This window comes from Labrus bergylta, chromosome 9 (assembly GCF_963930695.1).
Source record: "Labrus bergylta chromosome 9, fLabBer1.1, whole genome shotgun sequence".
In the NCBI taxonomy this organism is placed as follows: Eukaryota; Metazoa; Chordata; class Actinopteri; order Labriformes; family Labridae; genus Labrus; species Labrus bergylta.
The window spans coordinates 17955575-17978119 of NC_089203.1; the positions used below are offsets into that span (position 1 = coordinate 17955575).

Here is a 22545-nt window from a genome sequence, read left to right on the forward strand (position 1 = left end):
AACAAAGTTATTTCAAGATATCAGATCCAACAGAAAACCCTCTGAGCTGTGTTTTTTTTAAACCTAAATGTTCAAACAAAAAAAAAAACCCAAGTCATACTCACAACTAGAAAACAAGGATTTTGATTTCCTTTGAATTTTTCCTTTGTGACATAAAGCCAACACAATGACAATTAGCTGTCAGCAACCTGTTACATCCAGGCTCCAATTAAAAGAATTAAGATGTAAGAGGCCTTCATTATCAGCTCTGTCAGAAGGAGATCAAAGGCCGAGCTGGAGTGAGAGTGCAGCTGCCCTGATGGTGTGAGTTTCTCCTCTTTCACTCCAGAGGAACTTGTTTGTGTTGAGGATGTTTACTGATCCCAGGAAAGACAAACAGCCTCTTTCTTGTTTGTAGGTAACCGGCTCAAACACAGCCAATTCTGTGTGTGTGCGTGTGTGTGTGTGTGTGTGTGTGTGTGTGTGTGTGTGTGTGTGTGTGTGTGTGTGTGTGTGTGTGTGTGTGTGTGTGTGTGAGAGAGAGGATGTGCTGTATTGGGAGGTGTTTATTTTGTCTCTGTGTTTTCACCCCACTTCCACGTTTCCCGCCAGAAGCAACCAAATTCAATGCCCGGGAAATACCATTTAACAAAAGAGGAAGTTGAACACAGCCAGTCTAATTGAGTTAAGGGTCTAATAATAAACTAATTCATTACTCTGCTCTGTGTGTTTCAATGTCAATGAAACATCGATTCCACAAAGTTTCTGATGACTGTCTAGCAAATCTCTTATAATACCTCGTCTAGACACAAGGTGTCACTCTTTCTATGCTGAGAGCCACTGGAGGAAGCCCTCACACATCTCACACTGTTTGTTACTACACATTTATCACACACACCATTATGCTGTCTATATATGTTGTAAACCAAGTTGTTCATGAACTAAATCTAACACTGACAGCTCAAAGTTGCCTCATAACATACACTATGTTTCATGTGATTATTTCAAGAACTTTAATTCTCAGCTGTACAAAAGAATGTAGGTTAATAGATTGTTTTAATAGGATCTAGATTAAAATGGGTTGAAAAGGGATGTTGTACATTACACTCAAGTTTTTCCATAGACCAGTACAGATAGGAATGCCCTTTAAGGCAAATCCATCTCAATAAGCTTTACATCTCTTTATGCAACAGCTCTGTGTTTTCTATCACTGCACATCTGTATGAGCAGATGACAAATGCAAATATTGACTCTTCTAGCTTATCATAAAAAACATCCAAGCCCATCATAATGCAAAATGACACTTTTAGATCATGTTTAGGTTGTTATTTGGTAGCCTATAGGTTGGTTAAGATGTGTGAAAATTACTTTAAAACTGAAACTGTTGCACTTAATACTATAACATTAACATTAATCCTGTTATTCAATTTATACTAAAAACTCTTCCTGTCCGTCTTATGAATTATAGACCAATTGACATCCGCACTGCCACGCTGGAGTGTCTCGTTCTTTGAGCTTGTATCAGCAAATGTCACTTTGTCTTGGGGTTTCCTACCACAGCTATAAATCGTGGGGGAAACAGGCTTTCACAGAGAAGTTTTATTGCACAGAGACTTCCCTTCCATTCTGCGGGGGGTCATGCGGCTTTACACCGTGTGTTCATGTGTCCCAGTCCTTTCAACTGGCACAGACCCACAGCTACTGCTATTTCTCTATTCAGCTTCATCCAGGTGCTCACTGATGGAGGTTTTGATAAGACAGGAAGTGAAGTTTGGAATGTGGGCTAGTATGAAGTAAATTATGCTTACACAAACTTTCATATAAAATTACGACAGAGCTGATAATATGGTTTCACCTTCTTTCACCCATTTAGGGTCTTCAACACTGTTCATTTCTATAAGTGTGAAAATGACTGAAGTGATTGTATGCACTGTGTGCAAGTCTTTGGCTTATTATCTAGCGTTTCAAATGAAGAAATTTTATTCATAATTTATATCAACAATTAAGAACTTAGACTGATGAAAAGTTTCATTTTTATGCTTACGATACAGTTGTACTTTTTTGTCATCCTATGGGGAGTGTAATTAACAAAACATACAGTCTTTAAAAAGCCCAACTATAATATATCCCCTTTCCAGGTCAAAGAGGACAGTTGAAGATAGTTAATAAAAAGATTAATTCAAGTGGTTTTTACCACGTGAATGTTTAAAAACTGTATAATGATTACATAATGTTAGAACTGAACAATTGTACCTCATGTCAGTGATTTCACTTAAATACAGATTGAATAAAAGTCTATGCTACAGTATACTTACAGTAAAGTGTTTATTCTAAATGACATTGTGTATGTTATTTTGTGTTTGTCTGTGTGTGATGTAGGCTTTGTATTTGCTCAATGTGACGCATGCATCGATGTCTGTTTATTTGGACTCTTTTTATGTCTATTTTTATTTTGCTCTTATTTAATGGCCCATGAGCTGCCGATCTGCAATATGGTGCAATAGAAATCAACTTGAAACTATCTGAATTGAATAGATCTTATAGAAAACAAGACAAAATTCATTACTCTCCGTCAGTAACGTCAACATGAGAGGAGAAACAATACAGATACTGTTGATATTGTAAATGTGTGAGTGAGAGGTCTAGTCACAGATTGCTTTCTTTATCTATTTTTTTGTAGCTGTATTTTTGTAACTTTAGTTTTGTTTCCATTCTAGGCTACTATTGTGTATTGTATAATATGTCCAGTGTCTTATGATTTGGTCTTTATACTTGGCTTGATATAGCCTATTTGTTGATTCAGTTTAATGTTTCATACTTAAAGCGGCCAACATGTTCATGATACTTATCAACATATTAATGCACGGCTTTAACTTGTGAGGAAATATTTTTACTATGTTTTTTTGTACAACTGAATACTTCTTCCACTACTGAAAAAATTGCACAACGGGCTTTAGTAGGAAAAAAAAGGGAAAAAGTTATTCTTTTATAGGACTTGTCTGCAAGATAATAACTAGACTACTTTAAAGCTGAGCTGCATGCAATAGTGTTAAAAGTGGAAAAACTACACTACTGCCTTTATAGGTTACCCTATACATAGTTACAAATAACTGGCCTATCTAATCTCTGAGTAATGCACGACTTCTGGTGACTTAATATGCACGTTGGCCTATTATGAGTTCCTGATCAATATTTACCAATCAAGATATTAGGACTTTATGAGAAGTTGATTAACTAGTTCACATAAAATTGAAAGCTGGATTATGGATCACTTCACTGTATGTCACAATGTATATAATAAGACACTATGTATTTAGTCTGTCTCTCTTAAAGCAGCTGTGTGCTCCCATATTAATATGAATCTCTAATGGTTGATGGATGCACACATGTTTCATTTTGCCTTGAAGAATAAAAACATGTAATTGAAGCTGAAACACACTAAAGACTTAGCCCACTGAATATATTACTGGTCTTGCAAAGTGTCACCCCCATAGCCTGTGTATGGATACTGTAACAGGGCAGTGTTGTGTGTGTGTATGTTTGTGTATGTGTGTGTGTGTGTGTGTGGCATACGGTGTACACCTGCATGCACTCCTTCCTGTGCTGCTGGACGGCTCTTGGCGCACTTGCTCGAAACTGGGAAAGTCGCCCAGCCTCCGCCTGTAGGTTGAACTACACCTGGGACGGCGGGCGGTGATCATTCAGCGACACAGCAATGCGGTATGAAAGAAACGTGAGGAAAGCACGGCGGTGTACACGGCGTGTCCAAGTGTTCGGGCTGTAATAAATTCGCCTTTCACTGACTTCACAGGGGTCTCTTTGTTTTAGCTAGTAGCGACACGTTAGCTGCTTCCGGAAAAAAAAAAAAAAAACCAACCTCAACCACAGGTAAGACGAGTTTCGGTCTCTGCTTCGCAAAATTCTGCTCGTTTACGTAAACAGACAACAAACAGCGCTGTTTGAGAGTTTAACGCTAAGCTTGTGTGTAATGGTGTGAATGAACGTGTGTGTTAGAGGCACATTATTCAGTCGTTGACAGAAAAGTGAGTTTTCGTGTTTAAGGTGTGCAGCTTTCTCGCCAGGGTTTTTTTTTTGTTTTTTTTTCCCCTCTCTCGCTGAAGGTGAAGCCAAGATGTCAGTACCATGATAGCGTTTGAGTCCATGTGACGGGTATACAGGAAGTGTAACTTTTATTACCTCTTCTGTCATTTGGATCTGTCACATTAGGAGCAAACCAACAAGCCATGCACTGACAAGAGGGGGAGGGGGGGAGGTGAGGGGGGAGTGGGGGGGCAGTGAGTTATTTATGGTCCCAGTGACAACACACATCCAGGCATGGCTGAGATGTGATCACAAAATGCCCTTGTTTACTGTTTTGATGCTCTATTGGTGACAGTGGAGAAAACCATGAGGTTAAAAAAAACTGATTCATTTGAACCTTTGTATTTCCATTTTCTAATAGAGGAACAGAAACTTGAGGTTACTTTTTTTTCTTTGAGGCTACGCCACAACAGAAGGTTACACAAACCATTATTTGTTTCTCCATTGCTTCAGTGATAGGCCTACAAGATTTAACCTTCGCTACATGATCAGTTAATAAAAACTTTAAATTTTATACAACAAAAGTTATTCCCAACATGTTTTTTTTTTGTTCCCCAGGGGTGTACTTGTGTGTAGTGGGATAGTGCCACTTTAATTTATACATAGGCCTATATCAAGTTAGGTGTTCAACCAGAACACGTTCATTTTCAGGGTGGGAGTCTCTCCTTTACAAAAAGATCTCATTTTGAATCTCAAGTCAAACTATTATCAGATTCAGGGACAATTCATTTTAACATAGAACCAGTTGATCCAGTGAAATTTGATTCTGCACAGTTCAATTTGATCTGATGCAAATTGATTATGGACTCCCAAGTAGTTTTACTTCATGGAACTGAGAAAGAAGGATGAAACAAATATGTCATTTCTAAATGGCATGTCCTTGTGAGACAAAAGACTAGGCCTTTTCAGTTGAAGTAGTTAGCTTAAGTAATGGATAAAAGTTTGGAACTTCAATTTTTACCTGAAACATTTACTTTAGATGGTAAATTAATGGAGGGGTACAGAGATGAGTCTGTCTTGGTTGAGGGGGGGCGACCTCAGGCCAGAATTGGTGGGAGCCAATGGATTGTTAGGCCTCAAAGTATGAAGAAGTTTCATTTGCTCCACCTCAACTAACTTCAACATTGCGATAGGTCTATCATATTAGTTTTTCATCCACAACTTCAAAACAAATGTATTATACTCCAAAAAGAGCCATTCTTCAAATTAAGCTATTTCCAGTAAAGGATTGAAGTACATCTTTCCCCACCGGTCAAGACTAAAAAGTGGCACGAAGGCTAAATTTAGCCTCATGTAGTGTGATTATTTAGAGCTACACAGTCACTTCAAAAGAGTTACTTTTATACCTCTGTGTAATGAAAATATTTTTGTATTTAGGCCACGTCTGCAGTTGTTGTTGCAAGAAAGTAAGCAGACAGAAGTTAAAGCTTTTAAGCTGAAATAGGGAATGGCAGTATGACAATATAGTTGTCAAAGTGAAATGTGAAGTTTAAAAGAAAATCGAGATCCAAGGAGGCCATTTTCAGTCAATATCTATTTTAAGCAAAATTAATCATCAGCTGTATAATGCCACTGTTAATCCAGTAAATGACTTACAGTGTCGGAAAATATGCGGAAGGCTTTTGTTTATTCACTACTAAACGTAACTATTCTTCACTTCATAGTGAACACAAAGGGTGATAATTAGGTAATACCATGGGCGGTGTTTGTTTTGGATGTGTAGGGAAGGCACTGTGTTGTTCAGTGGGAGGCTGAGTGTGAAGAGAAGCTAAGCCTCCATGTGTGATATGAAAGCATGACACTGGTACAACACCACGTGTTAGACTCTTCAGTGAGTCTGAGAATCATAGTTTACTTTATTTTTTAAATATAAGGACAAACTAAGAAGACGTGGTAGAGAACACTTTGGGGAACAATCTTTCAGAAGCTTTGTGTTGTTTGTTATTTCCTGGATATTGTTATGCAATGCAAATATTGTCCATTATATTTAAAGCAGAGGGACTTTGCATGTTGTTGCTATAGCAGTAACATAATGTTCAGACGGGGCTTAGAATAGACTGTATTTCAATGATAAGGGACTGGAACTGATCATAGGAAATCTTATCATGTGTATGGTATGCAGCCATAAAAGTGCAATCTTGGACATGTTAGAGCTTTTCACTTGATTATGTCATACTCAGACTGATGACTAAAACTCATCCATGTCTGGGTAGAGATATGATTGATTTATCTATTTTAATGAAGAGCATTGCCAAATAAATTATTTGGTAAAACCAGACATAGGTGTGAGGTAGACATGACACACCTCCTGTGTCATGGACTGGAGATATTGTGCCTGTATTATAGGTCTCACCTGTGCTCGTTGAAGGTGTGGCAATACATGTGACTCACTCATATCGACCATCAAAGCAAGTGACGTGGCTCAGCTTTGAAGGAACGCCGCCAACTTTGTGGGTAATCCTCTGGGAGACTGGAGAACACTGTAGGACCACAGACATTTTCCTCTAAAGCTCAGACTGTCACATGATGACGGAGCATTTGATTTGGATCAAGCAGTCCTTAATAAGCCTGGTTGTGTTGAACAGATTTTATTTGTTATGCTCTTAAACTGTAACAAAATATGTATGTCTCTCTCCATAATTTGCAAAAACAATATGTTTTGTTTTTATTTGTTAAACATGGACCGAGATTAAATGTTTCTTTAAATGTTGGATTCCAAGCAAATCATAATCCTACGTCGTTGCAGGATTAGGGAAGCATCTGTAAGAAACTTTACTTGTTTTGTCATGTTGATACAGAGAAACTCACCACTGAAGAACTTATATTTAAACAGTGGATAACTTGTTGTTACTGATAGTTTAATTATTGACTATTCTGATGGTTATTGCTTCTTCTGAACAAAGTGATAGATGTACACTGATATGAATGCTTGAGAAAGACACAGACAAGCTCCACAGCTCAAGTAAGAAAAGAAAAGCCAATCGTGATTTATTCATTGACCACCCAATCAATCGATCTGCCAATCAATCAATAGACTAATCTTCTCTACACCATATTTTTTACATTATGCTGCTGCTTTTTGTTAAGTCTCTATTTCACGTGGAGGATTGGGGGAAAGACGAGCACCTTTTATTGATGTTGTGCCATATCCTTGAGAAACGTGGAGATATACGGCTGTGTCAGTGGTGTTGTAGTAGACGATAAAATGTAGTTACAGTGCCAGCAGTCACCTTCAGACACATTAATCAGGGGGGTCACAGGGTCACTGCATGTCTTCCTGTGATGTTGACCTCTGCTATAATGAGCACATGCTGCTTCATCAGTAGGCCAGTGTTAGAATCGACCAAAGATTCTCCTGGTCCCTTTATCACAAAGCAAAAAACAAATGCACTGCATAGCAATAGAAAAGAAATTGTAATGGAAATGAATCGTGGGTTTTTCAATAAACAACATCGAGCTCTACACATTCCAATGTGTCAGGGGAGTGTGTTTAATGAAAATGTATTCGCACGTTTACCTCTAGTTTCATATTGTGGAACTAGGTCATGTAATTTCCAAATAACTGGAGCACAGCCTGGTTTCTACTGTGAGTCCCTCTCCTGTGCTATGGGATCCATGACCCCTATCCATTACAGGACAAGGTATCACTTGTACAAAGTGAAGACAAAGAGAGAAAGAAGGGCCTTGTGTGACCTCAGGCTCTGTTCATGTATGTTGGAAGATGTACACGTATTTGTTGTCGGTCCTGTGTGTTTGCTATCAGTCATTCAGCTACTGAGAGTACTTTACCTGGGGTTATGCAGCATCAGCAGTCTGACACACACACACACACACACACACACACACACACACACACACACACACACACACACACACACACACACACACACACACACACACACACACACACACACACACACACACACACACACACAATGGTGTTGTCAAAAGCCAGGAGGAACACTTTCCTCTCACTCTGCCTAGTTACACCAATTCCCCCCTGCATTCCTCACGCTGGCTCATACACATCTACGCTCACACACAAATATGTGTCCACTCCACACACTCACACTCACACTCACACTCACACACACTCACACTATTCTGACGGTGTGCTGCTGGAGAGGCAGGGCTCTGGTTTCATTCAGGCTTCAGGCAGTTGAGAGGTTAGCGTCTCGTATTTGTGAGCAGCGGCTACCGGGCTCTTGACAACAAAGATTTTCATCTCAGGTGAGTCGCTTCAAGGCAGAAACACAGAAGACTAAACATAATGTTTGTGTCTGAAATCTGGGCTAAGGTCATGAAGACAAAAGGAGCTGAAGGTAGTTAGTTTGTTGTCTTGGCTGATTTCTTTTGTTATTTTTCCATGTGGTAATATGCAAGAAAGCAGTTTCCTTACATTTCAAGCTGGAATTTTGAGTTGTGTTTTGCGTTCCTGTCCTGCTACATGCCTCAGACAACATAATCTTGACATAATGTCAGTGTTTACCTCAGAACTCTTTTTTTCTAAGCCATTTTTTTCAACATATTTCTCTTTCCCTCCTAACAACAGTTCTTTGATAGATGTTTGCACATTTTACAAGCTTTATTTAATAAGATCTAACTCAAAAGTGTTTGGTGTAATATTTGTCAGTTTATTTCATAATTATTCATATTTATGGAGAACGTGGAGAAAAGTTTCTCCAAAGAATGTGTTCCTAATCAGCACTCTCCTTATGAGAAGGAATTAAAAGAGATTAGGAGCTGCCCAAAGAGATGGAAGGCACTGCCGATTGGGTGCACGGGGTCATTAGTGATGGGGGTTGTATTTCTTCCCAGTTCATTCAAAATTGTTATTCACATGCTCTGCCATGTCTTTGTTCCTACCCATTAGCAGGGTTTTGACTTAGGTAACTTCTTCTCGTGCCTCATTTCACAGAGTTAACCCCCGTAAGTGTGCAGTACTGTGACTTTTAGCTGAGATGAGAATTCCTTTTGTCCCTCAGGAAACTAGCTGAGAGGAAGCAGCTGCGGCTTGCTGCCATATTGCTGCTGCTGTGTGGATTTGTCATTTCCCGTGGAGCTAGCTGGTATGAGTAAAAGATAGTACTTCTTGTGCAGGAACACTAACTTTGTTTTTTCTTCTGCAGGAAATCAAAATGAAGACATGGAGATAACATTTTTTGATCTGGATCATTGTTACACTTTCACATTTTTAATGGATTTCAGACTGAGACGCAGTTTTTAAGGATTTAAGAGCGCACATATCGTTACAGGGACATAAAAGTTTGGACTGAGCTTCCTCAGCCAATGGCTACAACAGAAACCAAAGTTGCCTGCAGCAGCAGTGTTGCGGGTCTGTCGTGGGCTCGGGTATGTAAAGAGTGTGGCCAGCAGCATGACGGCCTGGAGAGCCACCTGTACGAGTACCAGGACGATGTGGATGATGAACTCGTTTGCCACATTTGTCTGCAGCCCCTCCTCAGACCTATGGACACCCCTTGTGGCCACACATACTGCTTTCACTGTCTGAGTAACTTCTTAAAAGAGCAGGACTTCTGCCCTGTGGACCGTCAGCGGCTGCAGTTACATCAATGCCGTCCCTCCAGCCTGCTGGTCAGGAACCTGCTGGACAAGCTGACTGTGATGTGCCCCCACTCTGCAGAATGTCAACAACAGATGCAGCGCTGTGAGCTGCAGCCTCACCTGCACAACAGGTAAGTGGACAGGTCACAACGGCAGCTTAAGATGATGCAAGGCCTCTTCATTGGTTTAAATAATTTGTCACCATGGTGTAAATGTGAAGAAATAGTTCCTTTTATGTATCACATTTAAGAAGGTTTCACACTAACATTGAGCAGCCACATGGTATAATATAATCCTGTATAGTGGTGCAGGCGAACTTTTTGCATCCATACAGAGTACAATGCACAGGTCTTCATCTTTAACAGACTGACAAACAATATAAGAGTGAGTGCATGGAGGATGTAAGAGAGGAACACATTTTATCAGTTTAGGTGTAGTTATAAAGGCATTGGGAGACAACTTGAAGGTGGCTTGTGGTATATTCATCATTTAACTCTTCTCAAAACGCCTAAATAATTAAATAAAGAATTAAACTATTTCAAGTATTACATTGTAAAATGCACTAAATCTGCTCCTCCACATATATTGATTATACTACATGTGTGTAAGTTAAGTCAGGACAAAGCTATTTGGACCTTTTCTCAGGGATGTAAAATAGCGTGTTATCAGAATTGTGGGTGCCTCTGAAAATGTGTTCATCCTTGTTGAAGCTGTAAAGTTTATTACTGTCGGCTGTATGAACACGCAAACTTGTAATTATTTAGGCTCTTGTTTTTTTCACATGGACAGTGAGGTGCTTATCATCCCACTGGCTAGCCATTACGCAGTCAGTTGTGGGAGGCAGATTGTCCTGCTGCAGCCTCTCTGTGCAAACAATGAGGAGACAAAGTTCAGGCATGAGGAACAAGCAGCAGCTCCAGCACTGTTACAGACTTAATCAGCCTGAACAGCTGTCAACCAGACACCCTGCAATGCAGACGCGTTGTCGACAAAACTTCTTAATTGATTTTTTGAAAAGTTTATATTTATGACATTTTCTAAAAGGCATAAAAAGGAACATATTAACTAAACATTTTGGTTCATATACGCATTCAAAGTCATGCAGGTAGGAGGCTCTGCGTTCACAGAATGCACAAAAAAATACATAAATATGATTTTTTTTCCAACATATGTATATTATAGGATAACAGGAACAAAAGAAATATTCAAACCATTTTGCGAAATAAAGGGTTCCCATGTTCTGCAAAAAAAGTACATTTCAAGTATTCAAATAAGACATAGTATCCAAAGACCCTTTGTCTATGTGTTTTAGATTGAGCTTGGTCTGTAATCCAGTTCAAAAGAATACATTTCTTTACACAGAAAATAAACATTTCAAAGGGTTTAACATATAAGATATGCCAAGTAGCAAAAACAAGGGGTCACCATCTGTGCCAATAGACGGATTCTTATTAATTTCCTGACTTCTAAACACGCAGAACTGCCATTTTTGTGCTTGCAAGACCACAGGCAATGGGTGAGACTGTTTCTATTTTGCGCTTGGGTCATATCGGGGATTAGTTATTGTAAAATGTATGACATTGAGATTGGGAACATAGGGATTCTTGTCAAAATCCCGTGAATAAAAAGACTTGTGTTTTGTACCTCATAACATCCGTCATCTTACTCACAATTTCTGTGTTCCTCCATCCCTGGCATTCTTAGTACATCCCAGTAAGGCTCTTTTCATTTCATTATAAAAACCTTAATCTGTGCCTCTGTGTTCCTGTCTTTCCTCAGATGTCCTGTTTTTAGAAGACTGAGGGAGGAGGCAGAGAAGAGGAAGAGGCCCTCGTGGAATGAGTTAAAGGGGCGTAAGGGTGAGGGGGAGTCGTCTGGAGAAGCCAAACATTCAGTAACACAGTCCAGAAATCCCACCAGAGATCAGCCTGAGCCTGGTCTGATTAATCCTGCTTATGAAGAAAGTGAAGAAGGTATGAACTTACTTTATCACAACAACTTTCACCATAATACTTATAACTGATCTAATACCAGTGTTTGATTAATAACATGTTACCCTCACTGTGTGAAATAAATCGAAATCATTCTTTTATGTGTAATCATCAGTCTTGACTTAATAATTGCTATATCCAAGCTTTGTATAGCAAAATGTAACATACAGATCCTTTTATATATACATACAAGTTTATTTATTGCATGTCATTACAATATTTCAATATTTAAAAATGTTGTACATCACATTCTCTTGTTTTATTCTACACGCTGATAAGGTGGCAGCCCTTCTTTTAAGGCAATCAGGTGCTGCTCATCCAGAACAAGGAATTCAAGAACCTTACCCCTTAGTTATATTGCTTTCACTCATGTCTCTGTAATGCTCAAGACAAAGTGCAGCATGTTTGTTCTCTGTGTAAGCGTGACATGTTGAATTGAATTACAGCGACAGGCTGATTGTCACAGATTCTGGGTAAAGACATTTCAGTCAGGGTCTACTCAGGGCAACCCTGACTTTGTTCAAGATTCAAACTCACCAGACTAAAAATGCTAGTTAGAATAAGTAAAACATTTGCCATAGGAAGTTGGTCATACTGGCTCCAACAATGAAGAGTGTTTTTTAGAAGCTTCTAAAGCTTTGAATGTAAATGGACATTTTCCTTGATGGAGTTAAGTAATCCTTTTGCTCAACCCGATCAGTCAGTCGGTTGTGAAAACGCACAGATGGAAAGTGCTGATGCTTTTAGCCTAAAGCTTCTTAATTCTCAGTCCTTCACAGCTGAATCATCACACACGTTGTAGAAACATGTACCGTCTGCCAGATGTTTAACTAGACAGTCTCATCACTGGGAAAAACCCTCACGGCAACATGGACCAAACTTCCTCTGACACATTACTGCCAGGCAACTGATTATCAGTGTTTCCAGATAGTCGTCATTGTTACGTGTGTTTAACTCCCTTCTTTTGTGTAGTACTACTGCTACATGAGTGAGCTGTATTGTGTATGACACTCTATGGTCTCTTCTGTGTGAACTCACAGATCAGTCCTTCGTCTCTGTGTAGTTTAATGTGATAAAAGAACATTTACTATTTTATTGTAAGAAAGGTTGAGATCAACTCTGCTTCTGATTCTTATCTGTGCTTCTTTCCTCTGTGTACTGTTTAAACAAATGTCACCTTAAGTTCAAGAACAGGTTATTGTTTGAAACACTGTTATATAATACGAATCATAAAAGGAAAGTTTCTTGCTGTTTAACCTGAGGGTTTGACTGAAATAATTAATATCTATTTATATATGTAAAAACATAATTAGACTAAAAGTAGAAGCTCTTTAATGTACTGCCTGCACAATTTTAATTTTCAGGTTTGAAGCTGATGTTATGTGATACAATAATACACAAAGAAAATTTGCTTTTAAGACAAATTCTGACTAGCACAGGAGCGTCTTTGATAGATGCTGAAAATTTAAATCATCATTTTTAAGTTTGATTATCCACAACTTGGAGAGTACAATGTAACAAACTCTCAAAGCACACTGTTGTTCAAACTTTATACTGTATGTTTACAGGATATTTTATACGTGCAACTCTGCATTAGCTAAACAAGCTAAGGATTGAGTATTTGCCTCATAAACAGGATAAACAACCATATTTACTTTACATATTTGCTTGTTTCTCTGTTTCTCTTCCCTCCAGACAACACACCCCTGCGGTCCAGTCTGGTAGCCGAGGCCAATGTGGTGGAGCTGTTCAGAGAGGAGCCGGAGGAGGAGCTGGGCCTCCGCATCGTGGGGGGGAAAGACACACCGCTGGGTAACATCGTCATCCAGGAGATTGTCAGGGACTCGCTAGCAGCTCGTGATGGCAGACTGGCCCCAGGGGATCATATCTTAGAGGTGAGAGGGACTCATAAACTTAAGGATGAAAGCACTGGAAAATGTAGCCCATAATGTATTTTCTTACTCATGGAATGTTCAAAGTGCCATGGTGGCATATCATGACACGCATATTAGCAAAAAAAACGTTGTTGTGGTGTTCTCACGGAGTTGTAAACACGGCCCTGAGTACCAGTGAATGGGAAAAGTAAGAATTCAGGATAAACAGGTTTTGGCTCCATGGTAACAAGGCGTGGTTAATATTCACAGGACACAAACACGTCACGTGAAAACAACTTTACCTGGCTGCTGTCACTGATTGACAGACTAAACCGCCTTTTTGTTTGAGAAGGTTAATGTTCAAACAAGGGGCTGCAGTATACTGTAGTCTTTCCTCTAACAGAGTTATGTAACCAGATATTTTGAAACAAAGTGCGGATTTCTGCTCGTCATAATAAGTTTTTGTGGCATTTATTGCTGCTTCTAATAATTTATTTTTATCATGAATTAATCCACCATTAATTTTCACCGTCAGTGGATGCATTGTTTGGCATAAAATAAATGGTCAAAGAATGTCAAATCTAAATGATAAAATCAACAAGAAATCGGAACTCGTCAAATGTTTGAAAATAAAAGTTATTCATGAAATGGGTAATTAATTATCTTTTGATCAGCATGATTCATTCATATGAAATCCTTTATAAAAGTTAAAGGTGTTTATGAACTTATTTGAGTACAATCCAGTGTTTATTTTGCACTCACCCTTTATGTTTCTACAGAGGAGAAGGGTGCTTATTGGTGAAATATGAATAATAGATGTTCTCACTTAGTTATGATTCTCTCTTTCTCCCTGGATTTGGGCGTTCTTGTCCTTCAGGGTTGTGTTACTGCTGTACTCAGAGAGTTTCTCTGCCTCATGTGTGGAACCTCTCTGCTCCACTGTGTCCTTCAGAATGCAGCTTCTCTTTCTAAAGCCAGACACTCTCAAACACGATGATAAATATAAAAACTTGGCAGCAGATATAATGCCTCCTGGATGTGAAACATGGACCTCAACAAAAAAGAGACTGTCAAGATTTGCATCACTAAGATCTTGAAACAAAATCCTTCTTTCAACATACAATCAATTCATTGGTTATAGACTTTCAAATCAGAGTGGTAAGGCAATCATCATTGTGAAAGTTTCATTTTTTAACCACAAGACGAAGCTGAAGAAAACAGGGTTTTTTTGTTTTGAATTTGTAACTTGTTTTTGATAAGTGCTATATAAATATAGTTCTTAATGTTATTATTATGCCAGTTGCAAATAGTATTGGTTCTGATCATTCAAATGTATGAATGTGTTTTTCTCAACTGTCCCATCCCACTCCCACAAAAATAATCCCATCCCACGCCCAGTAGAGTCCTGTCCAGTCCCATCCCGCTCCTTTTTTTGTCGTTGTTATTGTAACTCGTTTCCTGGGGCCACTCGTCCTGAGTCACTGGTGTACATTACATGTTTTATAGACTTCTTTAGTGTGTCCGACTTTCCCCTGAGCTTTGTCAGTTGAACCGACATATCTTTGTTTTTAACTTTGCACTGCAACTTTGCCTTTCCCACTTCAGTTATACTGTACCTGCTTTCTCTGAACACATTGTAGTTTGATTTATACGACGGCTGCAGCGAGCACATGACTGTGCACCATTGCTCAAAACAACCAGCAAACAGGCACCAAAGCAAGTAGAAATAAAATCCTTCATTCATTTCTTTGTGTGTGCGTATACAACTGGTCTATAGTTATCATGATTCCTGTTCCTGTTCGCTCCCGTTGACTTGTTTTCCTGTCCCATCCCAATCCTATGACAAGTAGGGAAATTCATTCTTCAATTCTGCTTAGAGCCCCACTTGGGCCAAGGGCAGCCCCGGTCAGATTTATCATATGTCACAAATTCATGGCTTTCGACCTTTTGGGTGACCTTAACGCAATTATGTTGGGCTTTTGCCATCTTGTTTTTAGGCAAAGTCCAAGATATCAAAGCTGAAGAGTTAAACAGTCTTCATATAATGCTTATTGACAAAAAACTGGCAAATTAGCTTGTTATTGAGCTAAGGGAACTTTGCTAAATATTTCTAACTATTATAAACAGCAGATGTAGAACAATACAAGAATGCTCCACCACAGAAGAAAAGCAGCACAGACAGTGTGACCTTGTAATTATACAGCTAGCCACAATATTATTTTGGAAGTGACATTAAAAGAATCTCATAAAAACCTTACAAATACAGCACGGGATTATGTTCAGTGATCAGAATTAGCTGAGGTGACGCCTAGCAGACAGCTTGCAACACCTCACCTGTCACGTAAAGTAGCAATGTTCTTAGTTATGTAAACATTTAGTCTTAATTTGATAAGTTTAATGAGGTCTAAAAATACTCTATCTATTCTGGTTCTCTCCTTGTACAGCTGTCACTAAGGGGGAAATGAGCTTTAGAGACAAAATGTGTTTTATTTTACACCAACCTGACAACAATTATATCTGTTCAATTTTAATATGGGTTTTGCTTCTTTTTCATTGTGTTGTTTTTCTCTTTTGACTGCTGACTCTGTCATGTCTTTTCGTTGTTGTGTCTCCAGGTGAATGATGTCAGTCTGGCTTCAGTCCCTCACGCCCGGGCCATGGCGGTACTGCGGCAGCCTTCCCTCCTCCGGCTCACTGTCATGCAGGAGAAAGGTTTCAAATCAAGAGATCCGCGGCCTGATCATCACCCTTCCTCTTCCACTGCCTCCCTGCCCACTCACAGTCCCCATGGCAACACAACCTCTAATCACAACCCTGGCACAGTCCTGCAGGTGACGCTAATGAAGAGTCAGCGCACTGAGCCGCTCGGCATCAAACTCATTCGCAAATCAGAGGAGAGTGGGGTTTTCATCCTGGATCTGCTGTCTGGTGGTCTAGCAGCCAAAGATGGAAAACTGAGGAACAACGACAAAGTGTTAGCCATCAATGGACACGACCTGAGGCATGGTACACCCGAAAGTGCTGCCCAGATCATACAGGTATATAATTTAAATAGCTATTTAATGGTGAACATTCATAAAGCAAGTTTCCACAAGTCTTACAAGTGAATAATAATAGCAAATAGTACGATAAAGTGTTTAGCAGCAACAGAAAAACAATCCATAAACATATGATTACAATACTGAACCCCAAAGAATTGATCACTAGTCATATATTTAGCACTAGAGCGTTTCATGTGTTTTATTTGTGGAATTCATTCCTTTTCCTTTGTGTGCATTTAGGCGAGTGAGGTGCGTGTAAACTTTGTGGTAATGAGACCTGCGGAGTCTCAGGAGGAAGGAGGAAGCAGCAGGGAGGGAAATGGCAGAACAGCCAGGAGGCCTGAGCCACAGTACTTCAAGCGCCAGTCCACCTACATGAAGGTAATACTCGGGTCAGGTAGCATTCACAGTTAAACCTGCACTGGTATCGATTCACAATGCTTCCCTTTTTTAGCCTTTGTAGAAAAAGGTGCAAACTTCTTCATTTAAATGTTTCTATTTAATTTGAACATTTAGTTTTTTATGTATTTGTTATTGATCTATAACACAGCTCCCTCTCACCTCTTTTAACTTGTCACTATGGGCCGCCGATAGCCTAGTGGTTAGTGAGCGCACCCCATGAACGGAGGCCAAAGTTCTAATAGCAGGCGACCTGGATTCTTATTCGACCTGCGGCTCCTTTCCCGCATGTGGCAGATCTCTCCTCCCCCACACATGATATGAAGAGGGTCTGCACACACACGATCTGAAGAGAATCTCAAACCTACACACAATCTTACGCACAGAGATGTGCTCAGGCACGCCCAAACTCTTAATGCAACAATTAGGTTGCAACATTTTCTGTTTTAAATCCACCCTGATGCTGTTTTAAAAGCTTGTTCAAAGTTCTGATGTCATTCAGAACCACATTTGGATCGTTTCTATACCGCATGTCGTTTTTATACCCTTCTAACGCGACTCAAAACGGTCGCTGTCAAAACGGAATCGCAACTGGGGAAAAATCTTAGCTTTTGCAATTGTATGTAACAGTGTGTTTATTGGTGGGGGGCTGGGGGATAAGGCAGACGTACTAAAGATAATCATTGTGATCAGATTAAAGTAGCTTGTGATTTAAAACTTAATAAGGAAGAGAATGGAGTACAATTGCAATGTAGAAGTTACAGATAACTAACTGGATAAAGGGTTATGCAGTAAGCCTACCTGTAAAAAATGCTTCTCACATTACTGATATATGGGATTAATTCAGCTAAAGATTTTTTTTTATTATTTGCTTAACAGCACTGTCTTTTATACATCTGTATTTTAATAAATCTTGCCCCCAGCAAAAGACACGACACTCACTAAACATTCCAAAGTGAAAATGGTGGATCCACATGTATTTTGGCCCTCTCCAGCTGTTGGCTGCTGGAACTTCCTCTTTTACACCACTAACTACAGTGTGGGTCACACTATCTTTCAAACCTGAAACGTTTCTGTTTACACAGTGTAATTGTTCTTACCGCTCCTCTGTCAGTCACACTCAGCTGTACCATACACCGTCATTAGAAAGAATAGCACCCCCACAGTCAGGGGTGAGAAGCTTTGAGAGCAGACACCTGCATCGGTGAGCGGAGATGAAAGCCTCCTCTGTCCTGATCAAAAGCCCCCGGGTGCTGCTCACTCTGCTGCTACGGGGCCACTGTCTTGTTGTTTTTTTGGCTGTTTCTTTGCGTGGCAGAGGATCAAAGCTGGTAACAGTTAGCTTTCGCCTGCAGAGTCCAGCCTTTCCGTCTTGGTTAGGGGGATGGGCTCACTGCTGGAGAGGAGGAAGAGAGCCCACCTCCCCCGAGCTTCCCTTCTGCTAGTTTTACAGACTGGAGAGAATCAAGGGGGCTGAATGAAGCTGTCATTTCCCACACATCTTATGCACTACGAGAGCTGAGTGTGGATCCTCACACGTTCCCTCTACTCTTACCTCTCATGTCCTTCTCAAATGTTTCACATTTGTTTCTACAATCGATATGTGAGAGGAATCCATTAAATCAAAGGACCCTGGAGAGACTGACATTAATTGGCTGGACAAACTTCATGTATGCTTTGTCAAACAAAAGCTAAAAATGAATTCTAATAAAACCCAACATTATGATTAAGGCAAGCTTTATTTTAACTTCTTTACATTGCAATCAATGCATTGTACTTATTTGTGTCATTGTTCATGCAGGATCCTCCAGGTGGGTTTTCAAGCCAAGAGAAAACTGTGAGCCTGAAGAAAGAGCCTCGGCTTTCACTGGGCATCACCATAGCTGGGGGGAGGGACTGTCGCAGCCGCTTGCCCGTTTACATCACAAGCGTGCAACCAGTCGGCTGTCTGCACCGGGACGGCACTATCAAAAAAGGTATGAAGCAGAATCTGGTGACCTCTGATTTTGACTTTGAATAAGGCATTTTTCCTCAAAGCATTCGGCTTTGCAATGTGTTGCTCCATCAGCAACTAATGATTATTTTCAGTATAAGTTGATAACATAAAAAGTATTCTGCTAACAACATTTTCTGAGGTGATTTTTTTGTGGTTGCTTTAGTCATTGCTCAGTGAAAAAACACAGCTACAGGTAGCATGATTGTTTTAAGATATGGGTCAGGTGTTATCATTCAAACTGTGGAAATCTTTTAAACTGGAATTTGTTTCCCACAAACAGCCCTGTTGTTGAGTCAGCAAATCAATGACAATGTGATCACCAACTTCATAAGAAAAGGGCAATTCTCTTTTGGCTTGTTAAATAGAGAGCATCACTCTTTACAGAATGCGGTTCAGCAACAACTCCTTCACAAAGTTCTGCTGTTGTCACGCCTTTGTACTTACACATTGCATCAGTAACAGCGTAATACTGGTGTAATTCACATTGCATTATGGTGTTCCTCTGTTACTTCCTCCGACAGCTTATCCATCTACATAGGTTAACAGAAAATGTAGTTTAGTTGTTACTAAAGAATGTTGATGAAAACCTACTACTTATTGGATAAGAAGGTCCTCATCAGTAAAATGTCTTAGTTTGAAACTCCTCCTGTGTGTCCTCAGGTGACATTCTGCTGAGCATAAATGGTGTTGATCTGACCCAGCTGACCTACAACGAGGCCGTGTCAGTGCTGAAGGCTCAGACAGCTCAGTCCCAGGTGGTGCTCCGTGTCATTCAGACACTCTCTGAGGAATCAGAGGAGGACATGGAGTTTGCCAACAAGGACGAACTAGACCCTCTGGAAGACCCACGGGACGACGCCCTCAACTGGACGCCGCTGTGGACTCGCTGGCTGGGATTACCAAGGTAGAGAGCCTGGTTTGATTCCAGAAATCACCTGAATTTTATTGCTCAAATTCAAGTGTTTCATGTTTATTTATTTATTTGTCGTAAATATGCTAATTGTTTTTAAAGCCTATTAAGAATATAAAAAATAAAAAAAAGATCAGAAAAAAATCCAACAGCAGACCGTAGGTTATAGCACCAAAGCTAAAATAATTTTCTAATAATTGGCTTCAACAATACTCTGTTATAGTAGATCTGACATTAAAGGTGGACCTTGGTGCATTTAACAGGATCAAATGTATTTAAGGCAATCACAGGAGTGGACTGGAGCTTCTTTAAGATTTTGAAGGCAAATGTTTCCTGACATAATGATTCCTGTTAGATGTGATGTCAAAGGATAACCTCTGACTTTGTACTTGTCATTTTAGTCACATGCATTGGTGCCGGGACATAGTCCTGCAGAAGACAAACAACGAGAGCTGGGGCTTCAGCATCGTGGGCGGCTATGAGGAGAGCCACGGCCAGCAGCCCTTCTTCATCAAAACCATTGTGCCTGGTACACCTGCTAACTTTGATGGACGCCTGAAGTAAGTACAATTTTACCCCCATATGAAGCAATCAGCTGCTGCATCCTGTCATCTCCCTCACTCTGCAGACTCTTCATTAACACTCTGTGGTTCTCTGCAGGTGCGGTGATGAGATAGTAGCCGTGAACGGAGCTACAACAGTAGGAATGAACAACTCGTCTCTCATCCCCATGCTCAAGCTGCAGAAGAATAAAGTCACACTCACTGTGGTGTCCTGGCCTGGCAGTCTGGTGTAGCGAAACACAAAGGAGTCTACTCACTCTCCCCTTTTTCTATCACATAAACACACACAAACAACCTTTTCTGACTCACTGTCCCCTACACCGCATATGTTTGTAGTTAAGAGCCACGATGGATTGGATCTTCTGTGGACAATCGTAGCAGGTGCCTGTTTGTTTCAGCGTCGCCTCACACACTGAACAGGAGGTGACTGCACAACTTGATGAACAATTCAATCAGGGGCAAAAATGACAATCAATAAATGATATCCTTAGGATGAACTGGAAGGATATATTTTTTATGGAACACCTTTATGATCCTTTTGTTTATACCAGTGTTTTGCCTTCATGTCAAATAATCCTGTTATCATTTGGTATTGTGGCTTGATTCAAGTGATTCAAGTGATTCACTCTCTCACAGTAAACGGCATCCACAGATGAAATGTAGCGCTTACAATAGCTGTGATGAAGAAACATAGATGGGTGCATTTCAAAGTACGGCTGTGTAGACTGATTCCAACAACAGAAAAAAATCATCCTGTCCTGCAACTTTTGTCCCCTCTCGACTGATTTCATCAAATTTATTGACATTACACCTTTTTATAACTTTCAACAGAACGATACAGCTTTGATGGAAATACAGAAATCTTTAGTGAAGGTGTTTTTGTTTTTCAGCTACAACCGTGTTGTAAAAGGAGGAATTTTGTTATGACACTAAGGTTATCAAAAAAGCTAAAGTGAAGACCTACCGTAAACTTTAATCGAGGTGTGTGAGGTTCAGTTGTATCCAAGCCATGAAAGTAATCAGTTAAATTCTACATACTCATTCACTTCAAAGACATTTTAACATATTTGCTTTGGTAGGACACAGCTTCGGTGTTAGGTTTCTTTCCTGTTAGCTTTTATTAAAGACAAACACTGCTGCAGGAAAGCAAGCTTGGACATCGAAATGTTTCAAACTGAGCTGGAATAAAGAAGTCAATAATTGCAATGCATTGAAATTTTAAATCTTTCGAGCAGCTTTAGATTTTTTTTAATCACCACAACTTTTGAACCAGTGATCTGTATTTATTTCTAATGACATAGTGAGTCATACATAGACTATTTTAGGCGGGTGCCCTGTAGATATTGAAGGACAAACCAGAACGTACACTTGTCTTATATTACCACTGTACCAACATGTTTCCCCTTTTTGTTTCCCCTCATGACATGCTGTTATTAGTTCAAAGGAGAACGGCCTTTATCTGATTCATTTGTGTTAACTCATTCTCTTCTGTTAACACATTCCCAGTGGCCTTTCTTATATCATAATAGATACAAGATTTATTGGAATATATACAGAAAGTAAATAGTACATGTATAAGCTGTCCACTGATTCATTATGTACAATAAAATCATATAACAGATCATGGTAGTCTTTGATTGTTGTTATTATTATACAGAAGCTTCTAACTAAATGATGGAGACATCACTTAGAGAGGTATGTTAGCTGAGAAAGGAAGTGGTTCACTGCGGCTGACATTTAAATAATGTAAATGTTAGAGAGCTTCTCACGCCTGTTTGTTCTGATCTTGTAATGACATCAGGACATCTTTGAGCTTGACAGTCTGTGAAAATCACTTTGTCATTGAGCATGAGTGTAAAAAGACTGAAGTCATTAACCGTGTTATGAAGTGTCCAATAAACTGTGCAGTGTGTTCATGGCTCAGTCTGACCCCTAGTGGACAGAAGCTGTGTAAAACAGAGCTGTGATCCAGCTGTGTTTGCTTATCTTTGGCACAAATTGACCCTTTTGAAAACACTAAAAACATTCTTAACAAAATGAGATATTTGCCTTTAGCAGTCCTTATTACAGACAAATCAAAGAGAACAATGTGTTTTTACAAAGGCTTTGTACCATCAGGGTACACA

General features: G+C 39.7%; 1 protein-coding gene across 2 annotated transcripts; it reads left to right on the forward strand.

Moving 5' to 3' along the window:
* The first annotated feature begins 3584 nt into the window (after positions 1-3584).
* On the forward strand, positions 3585-22041 carry lnx2b (ligand of numb-protein X 2b). 2 transcript variants are annotated; one of them, XM_020635844.3, is made up of 10 exons: positions 3585-3867; positions 9210-9776; positions 11425-11618; positions 13332-13531; positions 16126-16548; positions 16792-16932; positions 18752-18926; positions 19607-19850; positions 20258-20416; positions 20517-22041. In XM_020635844.3, the coding sequence occupies exons 2-10, from the start codon at positions 9370-9372 to the stop codon at positions 20650-20652; spliced, it is 2079 nt and encodes a 692-aa protein (XP_020491500.2). In that variant the 5' UTR covers positions 3585-3867; positions 9210-9369; the 3' UTR covers positions 20653-22041. The 2 variants fall into 2 exon arrangements, with proteins under 2 accessions (XP_020491500.2, XP_065814602.1); XM_065958530.1 differs by lacking the exon at positions 3585-3867 and adding an exon at positions 8040-8310.
* Positions 22042-22545: the final 504 nt, after the last annotated feature.